The sequence below is a fragment of the Schistocerca gregaria genome, chromosome 6, assembly GCF_023897955.1.
Source record: "Schistocerca gregaria isolate iqSchGreg1 chromosome 6, iqSchGreg1.2, whole genome shotgun sequence".
Classification (NCBI taxonomy): Eukaryota; Metazoa; Arthropoda; class Insecta; order Orthoptera; family Acrididae; genus Schistocerca; species Schistocerca gregaria.
Window position 1 is genome coordinate 312,153,975 of NC_064925.1, and position 16,605 is coordinate 312,170,579.

Genomic DNA, 16,605 nt, shown 5'->3' on the forward strand with positions numbered 1-16,605 from the left:
CCCTATCCTAAGGACAGTATCGGTAAACACAGCAGAGAAGCCCATAAAATCCCCCTGTTTAGATCCATCTGTGTAAACAGCAATAAAATCTGAATGGCGGTCTAAAATCTCAGTAAATTTAATTTTAAAAATGTGGTTCCAATGGCTCTGAGCTCTATGGGACTTAACAGCTGTGGTCATCAGTCCCCTAGAACTTAGAACAACTTAAACCTAACTAACCTAAGGACATCACACACATCCATGCCCGAGGCAGAATTCAAACCTGCGACCGTAGCAGTCGCACGGTTCCGGACTGCACGCCTAGAACTGCGAGACCTAAAAAGGTGGTCCGGGGTGTAATACTTCTTGTAAGCAGCCAGATCAAGAAGTAATCTTGGCCTTTGTAGTAGCCAGGGAGATCCCCTACTCCATCCCTGGTGGATGACCTTAATGCCCTCCAGGTGTACTGACTCGAGACTCTCCTTTGCACGGATGCCAAACGGCTTTGTTGCCTTCGGATGGTGGCGGAAGAGATGTTCCAGTGCCAGCTGTGAAAAGGTGTTGGATGCCAACGAAAGAGGAGTGGACTTGGCCCTGTATGCTTGCCGTACCACGAGGAGAAGACGCCGAATGAACAGCGGAGGCTCTCCGGCCTCGACACATAGACTAGCAACTGGACTCGTGCGATAAGCCCCCATGGAAAGCCTAAGACCCTCATGGTGAATTACATCCAATATTTTGAGGTACAAAGGTCTTGCAGATCCATAAGCTTGACATCCGTATTTCAGTCGAGGTCGCACAAAGACCTTATAAAGTTGGAGCAGACGTGCCCTGTCAGTGCCCCAGGACCTATGACTGACGCATTTAAGGACATTTAAAGCCTTGAAACAGCGGACATTTAGATCCTTTAGGTGTGGCAATCATGTAAGCATCTCATCGAAAATAAGCCTGAGATATTTCACTTTTTCCATAAAGGTGAGAACAGTGTCTCCTAGTTTTAAAACAGCAAGATTAAAAAGAGAACGGGAGCAGTTAAAATCTACACAAACAGTCTTCTCCAAAGAGAATTTAAAGCCTGTGGTCCTAGACCATTCCTCCAATCGCAGGATCGTCAGCTGTAATTGGTGTGTAGCAGTTGTAAGGGAGGAAGACGCACAGAAAATGGAGTAATCGTCCACAAACAAGGAACACAATACTATTGATTGCAACTGCGAAAGCTGTCACACTGAGGACACCGTTCTCCTGCTTAAAACGGTCAGACAGGACATTCCCAACCTTATACCTAAAATACCTGTCCGACAGAAAGGATCTGATGACTGTGGGTAAACGCCCACGGAAACCCCACTCATAAAGCTGCCTCAAAATGTTATGCCTCCAGGTAGTATCGTACGCCTTCTCGAGGTCGAAGAAAACCCCAATAAGTTGTTGCTTATATAGGAAAGCATCTTTTATCAGAACCCACACCAGGCGCCTATTGACCATATGCTCAAATGTCTTTCCTACACAGCTTTTGAGACTAACGCTATGATAACTACTGGGATCGGTCCGATCCTTCCCTGGTTTTAAAAGTGGAATTAAAATCGATTCTTTCCACGAACTAGGAAAGTCACCCGTCTTCCACATTTCCTTAAAAAGTTGGAGGAGGACTTCCTTCGACCGCAAATCCAACTGCTGCAGCATGCTATATGATATCAGGTCTGAACCAGGTGCAGTATCCCGAGATACTGACAGTGCAGAGTCCAACTCCCACAAAGAGAAAGGCTGGTTGTATTCCTCAGTGTTGTTTGAATGGAAATCAAAACCAGCCCAATCCTGTGTACCCTGATAGCGATGAAATTCTGGGTCTAGGTTAGAATCTGCCGTAATAGTTTGAAATGATTCTGCCACTGCCCAGGCTATGTCTCTTGGAGACGTTAGGAGACACCCCCGCTCACGTATAGCTGCTATTGGCAGACGTATCACCTTGAGACCTTCCTAATGGCTTCCCATATTTTGCTTGAAGATGTGAACCTATTGATGGAGTTCAGGAACTCTCACCAAGACCTCTGTTTACTCTCTCTAACGATTCTTCTCGTCCGCGCCCGTGCTATTCGGAAAGTTGCCAGATTCGCATCATTAGGGCACCGATGGAATCTTCTCAAACCCGCCCTTATGTCTTTGACTGCGGTACGACAGTCGTCATTCCACCAAGGGACAGGCTGCCTCACAGGTGTTCCCTTTGACTTTGGTATGGATACATCAGTGGCATGGTGCATTACCGCCGTAATGTGATCCATCCAATCCTGGATGCCTTGACACTATTCAAAAACAGCCAACTGCCTGTAGAGCGTCCAGTTTCCCTTCTGGAACAACCATTTCGGCGGCTTTGCGACATGACCCATTTCAACTGCCAGATGGAGCCAGATAGGATAATGGTCGCTGTCATGAAGGTTGTCGTCTACGACCCTCTGAGCAATGTCTGCAAGCACAGGCGAACAAATAGAGAGGTCTATGGCATAGGACGAACCGAAAATGCGTGGCCTGACCTATGTTCAGTAGTATGATGTCGGAAGTCCTGATCAACTGCTCAATCATCTGGCCTCTGGGGCAGGTTTTGTTTGAACCCCATAATGCATTATGAGCATTCAAATTGCCTGGAATGAGAAAGGGACGGGGTAGCTGATCAATGAGCTGTGCGAGGGCTTCACTGTCAATGAGCTCAGCGGGTGGTAAATACAAGAAGCACACTGTGACATTAACATGGGCCAGGATCCGAACTGCAACCGCTTGTAGCATTGTAGTTAAGGCCACAGGTGAGGAGTGGAATGTGTCCTTAATGAACACTGCCACGCCACCCTGCGCTCTATTACCAGTCAGGTCATCTTTCCTGTACAAGTGATATCCTGTAAGTACAGGTGTGTCATTCTCTTTAAAATGTGTTTCTTGCAAAGAGATGCAAAAGGAGCTTTCCTGTACTAACAGCTGCAATTCTTCAAAGCGAGTTCTGACAGCAGAGGTGAAAGTTTCCAAGTCCACCTCTTCAAAGCCCATCTCGGCAGACGTACGTGGACCTGACGCTGGGGCAGTGACAGGGAGATGAGGAAGTGGTCACTACCTCACAGGTCATCATGTGCTCTCCAGTGGATAGACGGGAGAAGTCATGGGCTGCAAATTGATAAATCAATGGCCAAGTAACTACCATGAGCCACACTGGTGTGGCAGTCCCAGTAGTTAACAGTCGGAGGTCAAACTGAGACAGTAAAGTTTCAACATCTCTGCCTCGGCCAGTAAGCATGGTACCACCCCACCAGGGGTTATGGGCGTTAAAATTCCCAAAAGCAGGAAAGGTCTAGGGAGTTGATCAATCAGTGCAGCTAATACATTCAGGGGTACTGCACCATCTGGAGGAAGATATACACTGCAGACAGCTGTTTCCTGTGTCGTCCTTATTATGACATCCACAGCTTCAAGAGGGGGTTGAAGGGGCACAGGTTCACTACATACTGAGTTTAGGACATAAACGCAAACTCCACCTGACACTCGATTATAGTCGCTACAGTTCCTGTAATATGCCTTATAGCTGCGGAGGGCAGGGGTCCGCACTAACGGGAACCAAGCTTCATGAAGCTCAATGCAGATAGCAGGTGTAAAGCTTAACAGTTGCCTTAGCTCAGCCAGATGGATGAAAAAACCACAGCAATTCCACTCGAGGATGATGTCATCGTGAGACTGGGAAGGCATGGAACATTCAATAAGGCAGTTTACACATCAGAGTCACCTGCTACCACTGACATATTGCCTGAGCAGTCTATATCCATTGTCTCTGAGGGTCTGGCAAGGTCTAGATCCTCAGCGGACGCCAGAATCTCCACCCCATCCTCAGACGCAGAGCTTGTATGTAGCATTAATGTGGGTGCCATTGCAATTTCCTTGGTCTTAGGGGTCTTCTTTTAGGACTTCTCTCGCTGGTCCTTGGATTTCCCTGGTTGTGAGGACTTTGCTGGCTCAATCTCTGGCCCTGAGCATGAGCGTGAAGCCCTACGACCAGCTGCTTTTGAGATCTTCAGCCATTGGCGGGCGTCTTCTTTCCCACCAGCAGAAACCTGGAAAAGAAGTGACCCAAGGGACCCTTCCTAGTGAGAGAAGCTGAAGAAGACTTATGCTTCTCTGGCTTAGAAATGGGGACAGGCATTGGGGGGGGGGGGGGGGGGGGGGTATTGCTCCTGAAGTAGGTGGTACAGGAGCAACAAGGAGGTGGTGCCAGAATTGTAGTAGCGGCGGCATAAGATGATGTCATACTTACAGGAGGCGTTCAAATTTCCTCTTAGCCTCAGTGTAGTCAGTTGATGCAGAATCTTGTACGCCATGATTTTCCTTTCTTTCTGGAAAATCCTGCAGTCTGGTGCGCAAGGCGAGTGGTGCTCTCTGCAGTTGACACAAGTGGGATGTGGGGCACATAAAGTATTGGGATATGATGAGCGTCCACAATCTTGACATGTGACACTGGAAGTACAGCAGAAAGACATATGGCTGAACTTCCAGCACTGTGTAGGGGTGGGGAACATAGGGCTTTACATCACAGTGGGAGACCATCACCTTGACCTTCTCGGACAGTGTGTCAGCCTCAAATGTCAAGATGAAGGCACCGATGGCAATGTGATTATCCCTCAGACCATGGTGGACAGGCTGGATGAAATGTACACCTCGCCGCTCTAAATTGGTGCGCAGCTCATCATCAGAATGCGAAAGAAGGTCCCTGTGAAATATGATACCCTGGGGTGTGGGATGTGATGGTTACAGGAACATCCCCCAGCTTGTCACAAGCGAGTAACATCCGTGACTAGGCAGAGGATGCTGTTTTGATCAAGACTGACCCAGATCTCATTTTGGACAATCCTTCCATCTCCCCAAACTTGTCCTCTAAATGTTCAACAAAAAACTGAGGCTTCATCGTCATGAAAGGTTCCCATCAGCTTTCTAACATATAAGGTACCGGGGAGGATAAGCTTCACTGCCATCCTTAGCCTGGCGTTCCTCCTGTAGCGTGGCCAGGGAGGGGAATGGGGTTCTTGGCATTGAAGATAGACTTTGCTCAGAGACTGCTGGTAATTCACAACCAGCAAGAGATGATGGACTACGTTTCATCGCAGGTCATCTGCCCTGATGCCACCCACTCCAGCGAGGGGCCCTCCCCATGGGCGCCACCCAACTGCAGGAAAGGCCACCTGGCAGGATGGCCATTGCCAGGAGACCCGATGCCCCAGAGGAATGGGCATCTACCCCTTGGCATATGCGGGGAGTTACCTGCACAGGCATCAGCAGAGTGATCCCTGTGTGGTCAGGGGGCTACAGCCAACAGGGTACATGGCAGCCCCACCACAATGGACTGGCTACCATGCTGGATATCAAGAGCAAAGAAGTCCATGGTCATCATTGATGCAGATAGCGACACTGCATAGTGTATGGTGGAAAATGCACCCAGGAAGGTGTCCTGGTCCAAGAGATGGAGAATGAGCAGGACTGAAATGTGATGACGAGAAAAGTGGGCTAAAGATCTCAATGCACACTGGACCATGTAAGGCGCCCTTCCCCAATTGGCTTGCTCTTCAGGAAAATTTTGAAAAATGGAAGTCACACCCTACATGGGACCATCACATAAAGGCCGAAACATGTGAGACTCCTTTTCGTTGCCTCTTACGATAGGCACGAATACCTCAGGCCTATTCTGACTCCCAGACCCATAGGGGGGAATCTATCTTTTAAGGTAAGTCGTATGGATCAGTTTTGTCTCACTTGTTCCTGAAATGGGAAATTAAAGCTGATCTTTTTCACAGAAAATACGAAGTGAGAGGATGATATAACGATCAAATGTGTCTAAATGATATTGTTAAATAGAACTTAATATAACTTGGGAGGAGGAGGACACACACACACACACACACACACACACACACACACACACACATAATGAACCACAACAAACAGGCCAATTACTCTCTGTTCAAGATCAAAGAAACAGTTCAATCACTTTCTCTGCCAGAACATGACTATCTTTTGCCAAGAGTTAAAACGAAAAATATTCTTCACATAATATTTTTTCACAGTTTACTCGACAGGTATACTTCTCAAACTGGAAAGAAGGGTGGTTATGTTTAATGTCCCCAAGGTCACTCGAGATACAACACTGGCTTGGAGTTGAAAAGATGATGGAAAAAAGTAGCTGTGCCAGTGTTGAAGTAATTCTCCAATCATATGCCTGAACTCATCTACAGACATCACAAAAAACGTCGATCAGTATGGTTGGACAACGAATTTAATCTCATTCCTACTGAATTCAAGTGTATGTCATAAATGCTGTGCTATCTCATCATACTTAACAAACTGTATCACAATGTGTGGCAGTACGAACCTCTTATCAGTATTCGCTGCAGTGCTTCCCATTCTAATCATGAATGGCATTTGGAAGGAATGAATGCCTACACACATATGCACTTACCCTTATGTTTACAATTTTATCACTATGATTTCTACACAGTTTCTACAAAGAGGAGGGGATAGTTTGTGCTTATCACCTTCTATGAGGGCATGTCCACAAAATTTTAAAAGCAACCTTTCACATCAACATGTAACACTAAACTACTCATGCACCTATTGTCAACAGATACAATTAAGACCTTTTGAAGAAAAGGTGCCAGTGAGCACAAAGGAAGTAAAACCTTTTCAATTAGGGTGCTCAATCTATCACTGTGGGCCTTCCAGCCAAATATGCCATATGAGTTTAGATTGCATTCATTAGAATACTTTTCTTGTAAAGTATCCTACTGGAGTTGCTGTATGTATCAGTAATACTTTCTTATGACTAAATAAACAAGTTATCAAACGCTTAACACTTCTTAAGTTGAATTTCTTTGGTTAATCCAACCCTAACAGATAAGCAGCATTCAAATGCTGGTGGCACAAATGTCATAAAATACTGCCTTCAGAAGCTACACATCCCTGTATTCTTTCTCTGAACCACACCCTATAGTCTTTGCAACAAATACGTAGCACTGTATATGTGCATGACAATCTATCAGATGTCAGCTGAGTGGGCAGTGTCAAGATGTTTCAGCAAACTAGACCACTCTACAGCACAGCCTATGGCTCTGCACAACAGTATCTGCTTCAAAAGTTCTCAAGTTATATGCACCATCATCCAGCTCTGCACCAGATACTCTGAGTTGCCAAGGTGAGAACGGTTTGTTCAAGACAATACTTCAAACTGGTGGTCCAGAATCTCTGCTGATTCCCTTGTTTCTAATGCATTTACTAATGTTCCACTATTCTTCCCCAGACCCTCAACAGATTGCTCTACCTCTTTCAGCTCTTTATGACACATCGTGTTTTGACAGTTCTCAGTTTATATGCTTGATCCTCCAACTCTACATCAGATACTCTAAGGCAGCAGGTAAGTCACTCCCAACCTATGGACTAAGAGGCCTACACCTCTTCTTCCTTTTCCAATCTTCCCCAACCGATCCTCCTTTCCACTCAGAAGAAGGAACTCAAAAGTTCGCAAAGACAGGTTTAGTATCTTCTACTTCAAGCATTTCTTCTTCAATCCCATTAGAATTATTTTTGTTTGTAACACAACATACACTGAATTGCAAAAATAATGTTTTGTTGCACACAGAAACTCTGGAGAAAAACAAATGGACAAAAATTTTGTTGTAGGCATCACAAACTTACCTGCACACCAAGTTCTCTTGTTGGTACAAGAACAAGGACTCTTGTTACTGTGGTTGCTCCTAAAGGTCTGTAAAGCAACCTCTCCAGAGTTGGCAACATATATGCAGCAGTCTTCCCTGTTCCAGTTGCTGCACAACCACATATATCACGCCCCATTAGTGCAATAGGAATGGTTGCTGCCTGTATTGGTGTTGGGTGTACAAATTTCAGTGCTGCTATTGCCTGTAAGTACGCATAAATTATATTCACTGCAAAGCTATTATATGTAATTAAGAGATCAATGTGGCACTATGCCACACAATTACTATAACAGATGTACTTAAGGTGGTGTCCTCTACTATTTGATATCATTGATGCTTATGGAGGCATTCAGAGCTCTAAGTCAGATAGCAAACTGAACACTGTTGCAAACAACAAATGTGGTTGCCATTGGAGTGGGGTGCAACAATATTTTATTGTTTTCATTCAGAACTTGCTTAAATGATAAGTTAAAAGACTATGATAAAAAAAACAAAAGATATGCAGTGCAGATTATAGGAATAATGCTTGAAACCTACAACAGAATTATGTAACAGCAGCAGTAAAAGGGGGAGAGGGATGAAAAGGAAGAGGAGGGACAGAGGGATAACAAGAGATCATGGGGGAAATGGGTTGCGAGGGAGTGATGGAGAAAGTGAGAAGAAGAAATGATGGGATGGAAGACAAAAGGCAGACAGGGGTGTATGAGTGCAAAGGAGAGTGAGTGAATGAATGAGTGAAGGAAGATAGGAAAATGAATGAGGGTTGGAGATGGATGGTGAATGAGCATGGGAGGGTGGATCATGATTGGAGTGTCACTCAAATGCACATAGTCACTTGCAATATCCAAAGATAAGGACAGGGAGTAGTTACCATTTACAAGACCTAATGTATGAAGGAAAGTAGGTGCCATTACATAGATATGCAGAAGATAGGCAAGACAGAGTTTGCTGAAGCAGAGAATTTTGCATATTATTCTTTTTCCCCCCAGACCCGAGCATCTGCGATTTCCCCTGATGTTGACGAAAACTTGACAATGTTGGGCTGTATAATAGTGGCATCTGTTCTTCACACTACAGGGCAGCATATTTTGGAGAGTGTAACAGGCTGAGGTGGGGACAGAGCCAATGATTACGAGTTTTAGTAAGTAAAATAATTGGCAATGTATTTCAGTAGTGGAGTAGTCTTGGAAAGGGGCTCACTCTCATAATGTAAGGCCAGCATGCTTAATATTAGGACAAGCACACATGGAGTCTTAGTCAGAGGAATGAGTACTTGACAAAATCAATCTCGTGGGACAACAGAGTTTAAATTTGGAATGCACTACGTAAAAAGTTAATCATATTTTGAGTCATGCAGTAGGAATGAGCTGCATGTATTAGTCAGTACTGAGAAGAGAATTTTAACCTTTGTTCATAAAGAAGGATTGTTTATAACTGCAATTTGAAACGATTTGCTCAGACTCAAAGTGTACAAACAGATTATCATTTTTAAGTAAAAAAATATTAGCAATAATTAAGTTTTAATAAAGGCGCTACAGAAATACTAATTCTATGGCCTCAACCACCAGTCGCATGTTTTGTGTGTTGTGGTGGATGCACATGTGTGTTGTTACAATGGGACTGGAGTGGGATATGTGTGAGGTTAGTAATATAAAGCAGGCGTAAGGAGACAGACGATCTTGAACATTGAAAATGCTCTGTTTTGAATACATAGCTTTCTTAGGATTAGGATAAGTACATTAAGCTCCAAGATTGATATTTCATTTACTGATGTTACTAATGTGATTGTGAGATGTAGGGTATTCAGCATAAATGGAATATACCAATCAAGACTGCTGCTGCTGAATGCCAAGGAGCAAAAGAGCTTTTGCTACTCACCTGACAGAGGCAGTGTAGAAACGGAGACAACCACATTTAAAAGAAGATTAAGCTACTAGCCAACATTTTCATCAGATTTGGAAAACCACCCATACACTCACAACCCTCCCCGACCCCACCCACACACATTTGTACATTCACACAATGACATCTCTCACACATATGGCCACGGTCATATCGAGATGCTGAATCGGGCTCCACTGCCTGCAGGCGACAGTGGTTTGTTTGTTTGTTATTGTTGTGTGTGTGTGTGTGTGTGTGTGTGTGTGTGTGTGTGTGTGTGTGTGTGTGTGTATTTTTCTAAATTTGATGAAAGAGTCTTGGATCATGAAAGACGTTGTTTAATAGCTTAGTCTACTTTTTAATATGCCTGTCTGCTGCTCAACACCTATATATATGGTGAGAAACAAATCTGTCCTAATTCAGATTGTTGAAATCTATAAAAAAAATTGCTATGAGAAGCAAATTTTTTGTGGTAGGATTAATATCAGAAGATTCTAATAATGCATTGTGAAGCACAGTTATTTGAGTTTGCACTTGTTACATTAGCCAATAAATCTGAGCAATCTATGCAGTTGTCTACTGTTTAGCTTATCTAACATTGTTCTCGACTGATGAATACCAATTGGTTTTGATAAATGGATGGCAATTACAATTTGAAAATTGCCAGTGAAATATTTCACCAAATTCAAACAATTGTAAAAAGAATTACAAATATCTTAAGATTGCAAAGACAACTTCGAAAAATAATTTATCAAAAACACAGAACAAAACATCATCATGACCTTGTTATGCAGCCAACTCCAAATTACAGCATATTCCCAAAAAGCAATAGTATTGTTCACAAGAACTACTGTTGTGTACAAACACTTCCCATGGATAAGTAAAATGGCAAAAATTGTCCTCATACTTATATTTATTTGTTTATTAATTTGTTGTCCCTATAACAATGAGATATGGATTTCTTCCTCCCCGAGAACTACTGGTTAGGCTGGCAACAAATTTTCGACATTATTTTCAATAGACTAATTTACAACTATCAACCACATTTCTTAACACCAGAAAAAATTCTCAGAACATACACTTAACATCAATTACATCTAATTTTGCCTCCCTTATGACTCTCTAATATCTGCACTTCCCAAAATAGCCACTTTGATGCGTAACATAAGAGCCCACTTAATGATTACTATTTTTGTCCCCACGTTTGCGCCTCTCTTCATTCATATTATTTTGCATTTGATGTCTGTAAATCTTGCAACTTATAACAACACTTTTTGTGGTGGTAAATGTCTCACAACCACGGCAATCCTGCCAATTTTATGGAGACTTGTTTTATTTGGAATTAAAGATTTTACTGTTACTTATTCTCGGCTTCAGTTAGATTTCAGTTCCAAGCACTATGTGGGCCCATGGTGTGAGAATTCTTGTCATTTACTCTGAGCACTTCCCCAGTTACCAATGAGATAAAAAGCTTTTGCAAACTGTTAATGCATCTGATGTCATAAAAGTTTATATCTAATACCGGGAAAGGTATGAAGTCTGCAAGTATTTCATATGGAACAAACCCAAATAAAAATTTAAATTCATAAATAAAAACAAACAGTACAAACTTTACCTTTAAAAGTGGGCGTGAAAGGTTCATTTGGTAGAACGAAGCATTCTCTTCAAAGGGTGGGGCATCTTCAAAGAACTCTTTCTCTGCTTCCTCATCAACTTCGATATCTGGCTCCTGTTTCATCTTCTTCTTTCCTTTCAATTTTTTTTCTTTAACTTTTATGTCATCTGGTTAAAGAAAATGTTTCTTGTCAAATAGTAAAAATAAAATAAATAATTTGGAGTAAAGATATCAACACACTGAATAGTAGAAATACTGCGTCACTGAAAGACACATAAACAAGACTGAAAACTATGCTAGCTTTTGAACAAATCCTTTTTCAAGGTAGAGTATGAAATACACACACATGCACAGGGAGGAGGATAGCAGGTGCACAGGATAGGAACGTGGCAGGGAGATGTAGCAGGTGCGCAGAATAAGAAGGTGACAATCGCACTGGCATCACTGAATCCTAGCTGTGTGCGATAAAAACAGCGTGGAGGAATGATCGCTGGCACGGGGAGACAAAAGAGAGGAAGGGTGCACTATGGGAGAGACACTGTGGGAGCGTAACAAGTGAAGTTAGGGTCCTGGGACCGAGAGGAGGTGGACATGTGGAAGGCAAATGTAAAAGTTTGGTATGAAGACTCCACAAATGAAAACTTCACAATTTCACGGATTGAACTTCCAGAACCACAAATGTTTTCCCTAAACACATTGCCTGAAATAAGTAAATAAATAAATATTTAAGCATCCAGAAGGGAAGAACGAAACAAAATGAAACTTCATAGGTTGGGAGAGTATGTGATGTTATTTCAGTGGTGAAAATAGTGACTCTAATTTGTAAAGAACTTGGCAGTATTGTAAAGAACTTAGCAATATTTCAATTGGCAAGGGTGTCATAAAGCTATTGTATTATCTTCTGAGGCAGGTTGGCCCACAATTATTGTTGTAATTCATCCTTGATATCCTGGATATTGACACTGCCACAGAGTTGACATCAGCTCTGGACCCATGCAAGTTCCATTGGGAACAAGTATGGGGACCTTTTTGGCCTTGGCAGAACCTCAGCATCACACAGACAGTTCATAGGTACACACAACACATACAGATGAGTACTGTCTAATTCAAAAATGGTACCACCATTTGTATTACATTAAAGACAGACTACACATGGGACAGTAATTTCCTTGTCCAGCTACTGCTAATCTCTGCACAATGGTGTGGGATGACACAGAATGTTACAGGAACTCTGTTACTTGTTCTTGGATGGCAGGTGCTCGGCTACCTCAGCTGTTAGTTATATGCCATCTGCATATGACCATTAAAGTCTGTAATCTAACTGTTTGGAGCACAACATTGCATGGTAGTGAAGCATGGAGTGTGGGAAAACCGGAACAGAAGAGAATTGAAGCATTTGAAATACGGTGCTATAGAAGAACGTTGAAAATTAGGTGGACTGAGAAAGTACGGGAATGAGGAGGTTCTCCACAGAATCTGCAAGGAAAGGAGTATATGGATAATACCGACATGAAGAAGGGACAGGATGGTAGGATATTTCTTAAGACATCAGGTGCTAGCGAGAGATCTGCAAGAGATCTGCAGAGGCTAAAAACTGTAGAGGACGACAGAGATTGGAATACATGCAGGAAATAATTGATGGCACATATGAGGAGTTCGTGGCAGGCTGCATCAAGCCAGTCAGAAGACTGATCACTTAAAAAAAATCTAATTGTTGAGTTTTGTTACTGTCTATTTCATTTTTCTATGCAGTATGCTTCTTTCAAGGAATGTTTGAATATAACTGTGAAATTGCTTAGGAATGTGGTAACACTATCAAGATGCTGCAAAGCGAACTAAATACTGTACATTAACAGGGAACTTATGAACATACTAATTACAGAACTGCACAGCTTATATTGACAATACCAGTACATATTTTACATTCTGTTGCTCTCTGTGTGACTTCTTTCAGCTGAGATGAATTTTGTTATTCAAACACGGTGCCAATGATAGGTAAAGATAATCCCTAGATTTAATTGTTACTGGATTATCTTGTGCAGATAATTTTTCAATATTCTTTCAGACAACATATATTTTTTTAAATCCCATTAAATCCCATCATGAAGGCATACAGTTCAGGCATACAATATCCTCTTAACAATTAAAGATTTTTTTTTTTTTTTTTTTTTTTGCAAATTGTATGTTGGTAAAGTTATCACTTGAAAATGCCATACACATCAAAACTGCAATTGTGAGATACATAAATCCAATGAGTTCCTTTACAGTGAAAATTGGTAACATAATATGGCACTGGTAACATAATATAGCATTGGTTTCCATCAGTGGCAGTCAATCATCATATGCTACAGCACACTGTAAATAATGCACTAAAATTATGCCATTTTGCTTTGAATGCAAGCCAGAAAGTGCACTAAAATTATGCATTTTCTCTTCAAATGTGAACTGGAAATTGCATAAAATGATGCCTTCTCTCTTCGAATACACGATGGTAAACCAGTGTCAAGTGCTGAAATTACAGTCAGCTGTGCTACAATCAATGCAGAGAAGCGACTGTCTGTTCTTTTGCTGTGCGTGTCATCCCTTCTGGCACTACAAGTGCTACATAGCTCACAGGACCAGGTGACTATATCACTTTGAAACTGCATATAGCACATATGGTGCGAACCTGAGTATGGAGGACTTTCTAAAGAACCGCTGTCATGACACCATAGTGGGCGAATGGCCTAAAGTACAGACTGGTAATTTGCAGACTAGTGTTCGATTCCTGTTGATACCAACATTTCTCTTTTTCAACCCCCCCCCTCATAATCTACATCTACACGTATACTCGGCAAACCACTGTGAGTTGCTTGGCAGAGTGCATGTTACACTGTATCAGAGTGCATGTCCCACTGTACCACTATTAGGGTTTCTACCTGTTCCATTCATGTATGGATCACGAGAAGAAAGATAGTTTAAATGCCTCTGTGCATGCAGTAATTATTCTGATCTTATCCTCATGATCTCTAAGTGAGTGGTATGTAAGGAGTTTTAGTATACCCCTAGAGTAATCTTTTGAAGCACATTTTTGTCCAATGCAAGACAGATAGGTATGATCCACACTTAAGACATTAAACGCGTCATACTAGGACTATTTGCAGTCAGTCCATACATCACTGGCTAACAAAAGAAGAAAATTTTGTAAGCAGATACTTGATACACTTGTTAACACCAACACTGTATCTCATTCCTTATTTTCTGCTGTGTAGAAATGTTTGCAGATGTTTTATGCATATTCTGTCATTATTTATGTTGAATTCAGTTTTTGTGCCGAATACGAACCATTTCCATACGTTATACAGTCTGTGAAAATATTGTATGGGTCACTCTTTGGTCCACTTAATAAGAACAACTGCAATGATAGGACAGGAAAAGCTGGAATAAATCCCTTAGTGTTAATGACACAAATGTGTGATAATGGAAGAGGTGGAAGATGCATAGAGAGTGTGACAACTGAGAACAAAGCACCAGTCAGTATTCTTTGAAAGAATAAATGGTGACATATTCTTTCAAAAAATACTTTTATCACTGTGATTCAGCACAACTGAAAGTCAGTTGTCAGCCTTGATAGTGGACATTCAAGGCTAAAATCTATAAAACTCTTATGAAAATATAGCCTCAGATGGTTGTTCACTGTTTGCAAAGTGTAGCAAGTGTATGTTCATTTATATTTACTTGGGTTTATGGGACAGTATGTAAAGTTGGGCTGCAGATTAATTTCCTTGGTTATTTCATATGCAGCTTAGCTCAGAACCAAACAGAATATATTTGTAATCATTACTGTGAAATTTCAAACATTCGCAAGTGGCACGAGAAACTAGCACTATTATCATCGATTGTAGGCTTAAACTAAAGTGAGCCCTTTTAAAGTTTTCGAGAACAGTAGCCTAACCTCATTCAAAACAAATGTTCTCTAATTTCATTGTACAATTACATGAAAAATAGGTTAGTTTGAGAATTACTGGGCACTTACAAAACTTTTCACAGTTTAGCCAAAGAATATATCATTCCTAATGTTTATTCTGTATTAACACAAATAAATGCCCATTTTTGAGTATTTTTGGAAGCTACCACTGTCCTTTGCATTATCTATGAGCAATTTATAGCAAAGAAGCGTTTGTGATTTAGTTACTGTAGCAAATTTTCTAACCAACATATTGCATTACATCTAGTTTTCCCTTAAAGAGGAGTAGCTCTATATATTATATGCATTAATCATAAATTAACTTTATTTTTGAGTTTGCTTGCAACTATAATTAACATCAAAACGTTTTAGGAAACTAGTAATTTTTATCACAGGTTTTTGTTCTGCCTGAACAGAAATCTCGTTTTGTGTATCTGCTTCAATTCTTATAGGGAACTAGCATATTTTTAGCTCAAGAGATTAAAAGATAATCAACAGCTTTAATTTAATGTTATTTGTTCACTGTCTTGTAATATACTGCACCAGCCAAAATGCAGCCCCACTGTGAATGCTGTTCTCAAACATAGGATGAGTTGGTTGACATTCGTAAGCGGGTGGAAATCGCCCTAAATACTGTTAAATGATTAGCAGCCGCCATGAAATGGTGTGTTGGGAGAGCTCCTGAGAGTTGTGTACCTGCAATACCTGTATCAGAGGTGCCTCAGGTACTAACCTCTCCTGTTGATCTTGTCCCCTCTGCAGAAAGTACAGGATCTGTCATTACTAGTCCTCCTGGCTGTGAGTGGCATGTCAGTGGTAGATCTAGGCATACTGTAGGGGGTGGGCAGGGACCATGGAGGATTAAGGGTGTTGTAGAGATTCCCCTAACCAACAAGTCTGAAGTTCTGTCTTTCACTGAGCCAGTGGGACTCACATCGCCTATTTTGTCTGGTTTCAGGAGGAGGCAAATGCAAAAGGGTTGAGGTCTATTAATCGTTGGCAGTTCAAATACACAGCGTATGCCGGTACCCTTAAGGGAAATGGTAGCAAGGGACAGGAAAAAGACACCAGGTGCACTTTTTATGCTTGGGACCTCATTCAATGTCGAAGAGGCTATTTCGGCAGCCACTGACGGAACAGGGTAAAACCAACTGCAGCTGGTGTACATGTTGGAACAAATGATGCCTGTCTTCTTGGCTTTGAGGTCAATCTTGCTTTTTCTTTGTTTTGTTTTAGGGCACAAAAACAATAGGGTCCACGATGACATCACCTGCTACTGTCAGGCCAGAAATTAAGGAATGGATCTCGGTCCCAGAGAGCCATCGGAGGTTGCCCCACATGACTAAAGAGGGAGTGGAACTATTAAAAGAACCAGTGAATGAAATCCAGCTAGCTTGTTTGCTATCCCAAAGATTGCAATGACACTGTGCATGCATCTGTTTTAATGAATGCAGTTA

At 41.8% G+C, this 16,605-nt stretch overlaps 1 protein-coding gene across 2 annotated transcripts in view; it reads right to left on the bottom strand.

Moving 5' to 3' along the window:
• The window catches only part of LOC126278385 (probable ATP-dependent RNA helicase DDX27), an 89,740-nt gene that overhangs the window by 43,042 nt on the left and 30,093 nt on the right, over positions 1-16,605 (bottom strand). For both annotated transcript variants that reach the window (XM_049978477.1, XM_049978476.1), the window contains exons 4-5: positions 11,203-11,369; positions 7,687-7,908 (exon numbers count right to left, since the gene is read on the bottom strand). In XM_049978477.1, coding sequence (XP_049834434.1) covers positions 7,687-7,908; positions 11,203-11,369 — 389 coding nt within the window. The remainder of the gene's footprint in view (positions 1-7,686; positions 7,909-11,202; positions 11,370-16,605) is intronic.